At 43.9% G+C, this 10023-nt stretch overlaps 1 protein-coding gene across 3 annotated transcripts in view; it reads left to right on the top strand.

The window, feature by feature from the left end:
• Positions 1-10023, top strand: part of LOC121552358 (ryanodine receptor 3-like) — a 279469-nt gene that overhangs the window by 98815 nt on the left and 170631 nt on the right. For all 3 annotated transcript variants that reach the window (XM_045211236.1, XM_045211237.1, XM_045211238.1), the window contains 5 exons: positions 4978-5081; positions 7229-7312; positions 8524-8683; positions 8960-9104; positions 9611-9816. In XM_045211236.1, the coding sequence (XP_045067171.1) occupies positions 4978-5081; positions 7229-7312; positions 8524-8683; positions 8960-9104; positions 9611-9816 (699 nt within the window). The remainder of the gene's footprint in view (positions 1-4977; positions 5082-7228; positions 7313-8523; positions 8684-8959; positions 9105-9610; positions 9817-10023) is intronic.

Below are 10023 nucleotides of genomic sequence, written 5' to 3'. Positions count from 1 at the left end.
TCCTGGGGTTTATTATGGATCCCCATTAGTTCCTGCCAAGGCAGCAGCTACTCTTCCTGGGGTTTATTAAGGATCCCCATTAGTTCCTGCCAAGGCAGCAGCTATTTTTCCTGGGGTTTATTAAGGATCCCCATTAGTTCCTGCCAAGGCAGCAGCTACTCTTCCTGGCGTTTATTAAGGATCCCCATTAGTTCCTTCCAAGGCAGCAGCTACTCTTCCTGGGGTTTATTAAGGAACCCCATTAGTTCCTGCCAAGGCAGCAGCTAATCTTCCTGGGGTTTATTATGGATCCCCATTAGTTCCTGCCAAGGCAGCAGCTACTCTTCCTGGGGTTTATTAAGGATCCCCATTAGTTCCTGCCAAGGCAGCAGCTACTCTTCCTGGGGTTTATTAAGGATCCCCATTAGTTCCTGCCAAGGCAGCAGCTACTCTTCCTGGGGTTTATTAAGGAACCCCATTAGTTCCTGCCAAGGCAGCAGCTACTCTTCCTGGGGTTTATTATGGATCCCCATTAGTTCCTGCCAAGGCAGCAGCTACTATTCCTGGGGTTTATTATGGATTCCCATTAGTTCCTGCCAAGGCAGCAGCTACTCTTCCTGGGGTTTATTAAGGATCCCCATTAGTTCTGCCAAGGCAGCAGCTACTCTTCCTGGGGTTAGTATGGATCCCCATTAGTTCCTGCCAAGGCAGCAGCTACTCTTCCTGGGGTTTATTATGGATCCCCATTAGTTCCTGCGAAGGCAGCAGCTACTCTTCCTGGGGTTTATTATGGATCCCCATTAGTTCCTGCCAAGGCAGCAGCTACTCTTCCTGGGGTTTATTATGGATCCCCATTAGTTCCTGCCAAGGCAGCAGCTACTCTTCCTGGGGTTTATTAAGGATCCCCATTAGTTCCTGCCAAGGCAGCAGCTACTCTTCCTGGGGTTTATTATGGATCCCCATTAGTTCCTGCGAAGGCAGCAGCTACTCTTCCTGGGGTTTATTAAGGATCCCCATTAGTTCTGCCAAGGCAGCAGCTACTCTTCCTGGGGTTTATTAAGGATCCCCATTAGTTCCTGCCAAGGCAGCAGCTACTCTTCCTGGGGTTTATTAAGGAACCCCATTAGTTCCTGCCAAGGCAGCAGCTACTCTTGCTGGGGTTTATTATGGATCCCCATTAGTTCTGCCAAGACAGCAGCTACTCTTCCTGGGGTCCAAACACATTAATGCACTTACATTATATATAAAACAAAAGCTAAAACAGTACATCATATAACTTTATTACACCACTACATATTTACAATACAAAATGCATAATACCACCATACAACAATATTACAATGTATTTGTGTGTAGAGTGCGTGTGCTAGCGTGTGTGTGCATTTGCGTGTGTCTATACCTGTGTGTGTGTGTGTGTCTCTTCAGAGCGCTGTTCCTTAAGTTGTATTTTTATCAGTTTTCTATACAGTGAGGAAAAAAAGTATTTGATCCCCTGCTGATTTTGTACGTTTGCCCACTGACAAAGAAATGATCAGTCTATAATTTTAATGGTAGGTTTATATGAACAGTGAGAGATAGAATAACAACAACAAAAATCCAGAAAAACGCATGTCAAAAATGTTATAAATTAATTTGCATTTTAATGAGGGAAATAAGTATTTGACCCCCTCTCAATCAGAAAGATTTCTGGCTCCCAGGTGTCTTTTATACAGGTAACGAGCTGAGATTAGGAGCACACTCTTAAAGGGAGTGCTCCTAATCTCAGCTTGTTACCTATATAAAAGACACCTGTCCACAGAAGCAATCACTCAATCAGATTCCAAACTCCACCATGGCCAAGACCGAAGAGCTCTCCAAGGATGTCAGGGACAAGATTGTAGACCTACACACGGCTGGAATGGGCTACAAGACCATCGCCAAGCAGCTTGGTGAGAAGGTGACAACAGTTGGTGCGATTATTCCCAAATGGAAGAAACACAAAATAACTGTCAATCTCCCTCGGCCTGGGGCTCCATGCAAGATCTCACCTCGTGGAGTTGCAATGATCATGAGAACGGTGAGGAATCAGCCCAGAACTACACGGGAGGATCTTGTCAATGATCTCAAGGCAGCTGGGACCATAGTCACCAAAAAAACTATTGGTAACACACTACGCCGTGAAGGACTGAAATCCTGCAGCGCCCGCAATGTCCCCCTGCTCAAGAAAGCACATATACAGGCCCGTCTGAAGTTTGCCAATGAACATCTGAATGATTCAGAGGAGAACTGGGTGAAAGTGTTGTGGTCTGATGAGACCAAAATCGAGCTCTTTGGCATCAACTCAACTCGCCGTGTTTGGACGAGGAGGAATGCTGCCTATGACCCCAAGAACACCATCCCCACCGTCAAACATGGAGGTGGAAACATTATGCTTTGGGCGTGTTTTTCTGCTAAGGGGACAGGACAACTTCACCGCATCAAAGGGATGATGGATGGGGCCATGTACTGTCAAATCTTGGGTGAGAACCTCCTTCCCTCAGCCAGGGCATTGAAAATGGGTCGTGGATGAGTATTCCAGCATGATAATGACCCAAAACACACGGCCAAGGCAACAAAGGAGTGGCTCAAGAAGAAGCACATTAAGGTCCTGGAGTGGCCTAGCCAGTCTCCAGACCTTAATCCCATAGAAAATCTGTGGAGGGAGCTGAAGGTTCGAGTTGCCAAACATCAGCCTTGAAACCTTAATGACTTGGAGAAGATCTGCAAAGAGGAGTGGGACAACATCCCTCCTGAGATGTGTGCAAACCTGGTGGCCAACTACAAGAAACGTCTGACCTCTGTGATTGCCAACAAGGGTTTTGCCACCAAGTACTAAGTCATGTTTTGCAGAGGGGTCAAATACTTATTTCCCTCATTAAAGTGCAAATCAATTTATAACAAGCGTGTTTTTCTGGATTTTTTTGTTGTTATTCTGTCTCTCACTGTTCAAATAAACCTACCATTAAAATTATAGACTGATCATGTCTTTGTCAGTGGGCAAACGTACAAAATCAGCAGGGGATCAAATACTTTTTTCCCTCACTGTATCTGATTCTACTGCTTGCATCAGTTACCTGATGTGGAATAGAGTTCCATGTAGTCATGGCTCTATGTAGTACTGTACGCCTCCAATAGTCTGTTCTGGACTTGGGGACTGTGAAGAGACCTCTGGTGACGTCTTGTGGGGTGTGCATGGGTGTCCGAGTAGTTGTGCTAGTAGTTTAAACAGACAGCTCGGTGCATTCAGCATGTCAACACTTCTTACAAAAACAAGTAGTGATGAAGTCAATCTCTCCTCCACTTTAAGCCATGAGAGATGGACATGCATATTATTAATGTTAGCTCTCCATGTACATTTAAGGGCCAGCCATGCTGCCCTGTTCTGAGCCAATTGTAATTTTCCGAGGTCCCTCTTTGTGGCACCTGACCACACGACTGAACAGTAATCCAGGTGCGACAAAACTAGGGCCTGTAGGACCTGCCTTGTTGATAGTGCTGTTAAGAAGGCAGACCTGCGCTTTATTATGGACAGACATGGGATTAAGGTCTGGGGAGTTTCCTGGCCATGGACCCAAAATGTCGATGTTTTGTTCCCGGAGCCACTTAGTTATCACTTTTGCCTTATGGCAAGGTGCTCCATCATGCTGGAAAAGGCATTGGTCGTCACCAAACTGTTCTTGGATGGTTGGGAGAAGTTGCTCTCTGAGGATGTGTTGGTACCATTCTTTATTCATGGCTGTGTTCTTAGGCAAAATTGTGAGTGAGCCCACTCCCTTGGCTGAGAAGCAACCCCGCACATGAATGGTCTCAGGATGCTTTACTGTTGGCATGACACAGGACTGATGGTAGCGCTCACCTTGTCTTCTCCGGACAAGGTGTTTTCCGGATGCCCCAAACAATCGGAAAGGGGATTCATCAGAGAAAATGACTTTACCCCAGTCCTCAGCAGTCCAATCCCTGTACCTTTTGCAGAATATCAGTCTGTCCCTGATGTTTTTCCTGGAGAGAAGTGACTTCTTTGCTGCCCTTCTTGACACCAGGCCATCCTCCAAAAGTATTCGCCTCACTGTGCGTGCAGATGCAATCACACCTGCCTGCTGCCATTCCTGAGCAAGCTCTGCACTAGTGGTGCCCCGATCCCGCAGCTGAATCAACTTTAGGAGACGGTCCTGGCACTTGCTGGACTTTCTTGGGCGCCCTGAAGCCTTCTTCACAACAATTGAACCTCTCTCCTTGAAGTTCTTGATGATCCGATAAATGGTTGATTTATGTGCAATCTTACTAGCAGCAATATCCTTGCCTGTGAAGCCCTTTTTGTTTAAAGCAATGATGACGGCACGTGTTTCCTTGCAGGTAACCATGGTTAACAGAGGAAGAACAATGATTTCAAGCACCACCCTCCTTTTAAAGCTTCCAGTCTGTTATTCTAACTCAATCAGCATGACAGAGTGATCTCCAGCCTTGTCCTCGTCAACACTCTCACCTGTGTTAACGAGATAATCACTGACATGATGGCAGCTGGTCCTTTTGTGGCAGGGCTGAAATGCAGTGGAAATGTATTGGGGGGATTATGTTCATTTTCATGGCAAAGAGGGACTTTGCAATTATTTGCAATTCATCTGATCACTCTTCATGACATTCTGGAGTATATGCAAATTGCCATCATCAAAACTGAGGCAGCAGACTTTGTGAAAATTAGTATTTGTGTCATTCTCAAAACTTTTGACCACGACTGTAGTCTACATTGTCAGTAACACATTTGATGATGTATTGTATCATGATTGGATCATTGAAGTTTCCATATGTTACACATTAATCTCAGCACCCAGAGCTAATGTTTTATCTGTCACAAGAGACTACCTACGCAGTGAATCATTTAAGTTTTTGTCAACAGTTCTGTCGACAGTTGCAATCCGACAGTAAAATCAGTTTGTGCATCCAGACGTGACCGTGCTACATTGCCTCTCCTCTCTCCCTCAGGTTCGAGATGACAACAAGAGGCAGCACCCGTGCCTGGTGGATTTCACCAAGCTGCCTGAAACTGAGAGTAACTATAACCTGCAGATGTCTAGTGAAACTCTCAAGTGAGTAGCTAGGTTAAGATCCTAAACATATATACATACTGTATCACACATTCCCATGACTCATTCCATCCAATTACACTGAAAAGAGAAGCCACCGATGACAACCAAACTAACATCCAAGTATCTACCGAAAACAAAAAGTATCTACATCTTTCACACGCAGTGATTGATAGCCATGTTTGACTAAGAGGATGTTTCATACTTGGCTAAGTAATTGACAGATAGCCTATTTAATTGATGCTCTTCGTACCAGGAAGTGTCTTTAAAAGGAGTGCCTGTGTGATGACGCTGTGCAGGGGAAGATGATAACTCACTGGTTTAGGTGGAATACTAGGCTCTGAGCTAAGAGCTCCTCCAGGCTCTTTAAATCAATACTCCTCTGGTTTCACTCAGACTCAGGAGATCTAACTCATTAGATGCAACTAGCTGCTTTAATAACCGGCCTCATACAGCCCATATGCAGTTCATGTGAATCAGTATTTGGGTAATTCTTTACCAACTGAAAGAAGCAGCTGCAGCACTCACACATAAGCATAATAGGCGGCGCGTGAGTTTCAAGTTTGGGGAAGCACATTTTCACCATAAAAATACACCTATATAATTTTTACATTTACCAGACGCTCTTATCCAGAGCGACTTACAGATAGTGACTGCATACATTATTTTTTTCATACTGGCCCCCTGTGGGAATCGAACCCACAACCCTGGCGTTGCAAACGCCATGCTCTACCAACTGAGCTACATCCCTGCCTGCCATTCCCTCCCCTACGCAGGGCCAATTGTGCTCCTCCCCATGGGTCTCCCGGTCGGCTACGACAGAGCCTGGATTCGAACCAGGATCTCTAGTGGCACAGCTAGCACTGCGATGCAGTGCCTTAGACCACTGCGCCACTCGGGAGATGATAATAAAGCATTCCATGCATCATCGCATTTACAGACTTACATAAGATGGCCTATTATTCATAATGTGATGAGTAGATTGGATGATCATAATTTAGGTTAATAATAAAAGTCAATCACTATTCGCAAAAAAAAGACAGTTCACTGCATGGCTGAGCGCGTAGTGGTATAGAGTAGGTCTGTAGACTACAGACTATATCAGATACCTTTTGTCTTTCTTTGGACAGGAAAAATTTGGCATTTTATAAACACATTTCATGCAATTCTATTACACTTTATAAGACTGGAGACATTAGCAGAATCTTATTTAATAGCCTATGACAACAATTACAGGGTAGCCTACTCTGCTGACACTGACAAACCAATGATTTATATATACAGTGCATTTGGAAAGTATTCAGACCCCTTTACTTTTTCCAAAGTTTTTTTTACATTACAGCCATATTCTAAAATTGATTAAATCAAAATAATGTTCCTCATCAATCTACACACAATACCCCATAATGGTGGTCCTCTGTAGCTCAATTGGTAGAGCATGGCACTTGTAAAGCCTGGGTAGTGGGTTCGATCCCTGGGACCACCCATACGTAAAGAAATGTATGCACGCATGACTGTAAGTCGCTTTGGATAAAAGCGTCTGCTAAATGGCATATTAAAATTACAAATAATGACAAAGCGAAAACAGTTTTTCTTAGCTGATGATCATGCTTTCTGGTATACAGTAGTAGCCTATTTTGAATGATTGTACTAATTAGGCTATATAATTTTGGCAATTTACTTTAGGGGAAGCTTATGAATAGTAAAGTTACTGATGCTTTTTTTTTTGTGAACAATTGTTTTATTGGATCACATCAAAGGTATTACAATCAATAAAAAACTATAAAACAAAAACATTTTGAAAGTTACTGGTGCTGATCTCATGAAACAGTTACATAGTATATATACGTGGAATAGAATAGTGACAGGTGAGAGCAGGTGCTCTGCTATCAGTTCCCTGTAGCTGCTTGTTGAATACACCTGGCCAGAGTGTCTGTCTGCTCGGGTACGGGTCTCAAAGAATGGCTACATTTGAAAACAAGATGAAAAATATAATAGAAGTTTCAAGTGTTATTAGTCGTGTGTACAGGATACGCATGTTATACACTGTCCAATGAAATGCTTACTTGCAGGCAACAGAACGTGACAGTGAGGTTTAACTCCTGTATACTGTCTTTCTCTCTCTCTCTCTCTCTCACTGTGTGTGTCAGGACCCTGTTGGCGCTGGGATGTCATGTTGCACAGACCAACGTTAACGCTGAGGACGATCTGAAGAAAGTCAAACTGCCCAAAGAGTAAGTCACGTCGTTTCTACTAGTAGGCCTACCTATTGTAGCAGTATGAGTTATATTTCTAAAGCCCTACAGGGGAGAAATGTACTCAGTGACTGTGAGTAATTATTCTTGAGATGAACAGTCATTAAAGCAATGTGAGAGTAATAATGATGGGTACATTAGGAAATCAGAGTGAGGCTGTCTTGGGGTTTGAGCCACTTCATCTACAGTTCTACAGCTCCACAGTTCCACAGTTATACAGTTCTACAGTTCTACAGCTCTACAGTTCTACAGCTCTACAGTTCTACAGCTCTACAGCTCTACAGTTCTACAGCTCCACAGTTCTACAGTTCTACAGCTCTACAGTTCTACAGCTCTACAGTTCTACAGTTCTACAGTTCTACAGTTCTACAGCTCTACAGTTCTACAGTTCTACAGCTCTACAGCTCTACAGTTCTACAGTTCTACAGCTCTACAGCTCTACAGTTCTACAGTTCTACAGCTCTACAGTTCTACAGTTCTACAGCTCTACAGCTCTACAGCTCTACAGCTCTACAGTTCTACAGTTCTACAGTTCTACAGCTCTACAGTTCTACAGCTCTACAGTTCTACAGTTCTACAGCTCTACAGCTCTACAGTTCTACAGTTCTACAGCTCTACAGCTCTACAGTTCTACAGTTCTACAGTTCTACAGCTCTACAGCTCTACAGTTCTACAGTTCTACAGCTCTACAGTTCTACAGTTCTACAGATCTACAGTTCTACAGCTCTACAGTTCTACAGTTCTACAGTTCTACAGTTCTACAGCTCTACAGTTCTACAGCTCTACAGCTCTACAGTTCAACAGTTCTACAGTTCTACAGTTCTACAGTTCTACAGCTCTACAGTTCTACAGTTCTACAGTTCTACAGCTCTACAGTTCTACAGCTCTACAGTTCTACAGTTCTACAGTTCTACAGCTCTACAGCTCTACAGTTCTACAGTTCTACAGTTCTACAGTTCTACAGTTCTACAGCTCTACAGTTCTACAGCTCCACAGTTCCACAGTTCCACAGTTCCACAGTTCCACAGCTCTACAGCTCTACAGTTCCACAGCTCTACAGCTCTACAGCTCTACAGTTATACAGTTCTACAGTTGATGCCTGGCTTAGAATACGTTTCTTGAAAGCTTCTTTCTGTTGTGTTAAGTGCAACTATGGGATGTCTAACGGGTATATGTTTTGATATTTTCAGCTATGTGATGTCTAACGGGTATAGGCCAACACCACTGGAGCTTTCTGAGGTGAAACTGACAGCTGGTCAGGAGGTTCTGGTAGATAAACTGGCGGAGAACGCCCACAACGTGTGGGCCAAGGACAGGGTCAAACAAGGATGGACCTACGGCATCCAGCAGGTACAGTGGTCCCTCTCTCTCTCTTTATCCGTCAAATCCAATCAATACAAATAACATTATAAACCAATGTCTTTGTCCAGTTCTTTAATCGACCAGATATGTTGGTTTGTGATTGGCAAAAGATCAACGGATGAGCTTTGATGGCATAAATTTCACGTATTTAAATGTCATAAAACACACCACTCTTGATAGTACACATTATTTAACAAGACAAAAACCAGTCTAGTGAACCAGATTCCTAAGGGCTCTGATGTATGTTGTTGTTTATCTCTGTAGGATGTGAAGAGCAGGCGTAACCCGCGCCTGGTGCCGTACGCTCTGCTAGACGAGAGAACCAAAAAGTCCAACAGAGACAGTCTGAGGGAGGCCATCAGGACTCTGGTGGGATACGGCTACGACATCGACCCCCCAGACCAAGAGGGTGAGGACATTAACAATTGAATGGTCAAATAACTGTTGTACTGAACGGTACAGTACTGTAGTAGCGATCTAATTGTCATTTTACACTGTCAGAGCTATCATTACAGGCACTTTTCCAGTATCCTTCAACTAATTTATTAGCAAGCAAACAGGTACTTGTCTCCCTTACCACACCCGTAATTAAGCAATAATGCTCGAGGGGGTGTGGTATATGGCCATTATACCACGGCTAAGGACTGCTCTTACGCACGACACAACACGGAGTGCCTGGATACAGCCCTTAGCTGTGGTATATTGTGCCCACCTGAATGTGTCCTTTCCTTTTCCTCAGTAGTTAGTGTGGAGGCTAGATTACAATAGACTGCAATAGATATGGTCCTTCGAGACGGATTCAGTCAATCTTTCAGAGGTCTAAGATATCTCTCTAGCTTCCCTAGCTAGGCCCAAAGATACCCTTACAGTTGTCATAGTTCGGCATTGGGTCGAATATCTCCTCTGTGTCCCCAGCCTGTCATATCGTGGAGAGGCAGAGCATCGAGACGATCCGGTTCTTCCGCGTAGAGCAGACGTATGCAGTGAAGACAGGGAAGTGGTACTTTGAGTTCGAGGCCCTGACCGGGGGGGACATGAGGGTGGGCTGGGCTAGACCAGGCTGTAGATCAGACTTTGACCTGGGCATGGACGACCAGGCCTACGTCTTCGATGGATACAAGGTAAACAAACAACGCTTCTTATCTTTAAATAATGTTTTTATCTTATCTGTTTTTATGTTATCTTAACCATCTTTTGATACTGTTTGAAGTGTATTATCATGTACATATAGGTCTAACCTGGCTACCTAACTCATTCTGCATTCAGCAATGTTATACTGTTGCCAAATCAGAAAAAAAATGACATGCCATGCACATGATTGTAAGCTT

This window comes from Coregonus clupeaformis, chromosome 36, assembly GCF_020615455.1.
Source record: "Coregonus clupeaformis isolate EN_2021a chromosome 36, ASM2061545v1, whole genome shotgun sequence".
In the NCBI taxonomy this organism is placed as follows: Eukaryota; Metazoa; Chordata; class Actinopteri; order Salmoniformes; family Salmonidae; genus Coregonus; species Coregonus clupeaformis.
Note: the sequence above shows the minus strand (reverse complement) of the source record. Positions and strands in the feature narration are given on the sequence as shown.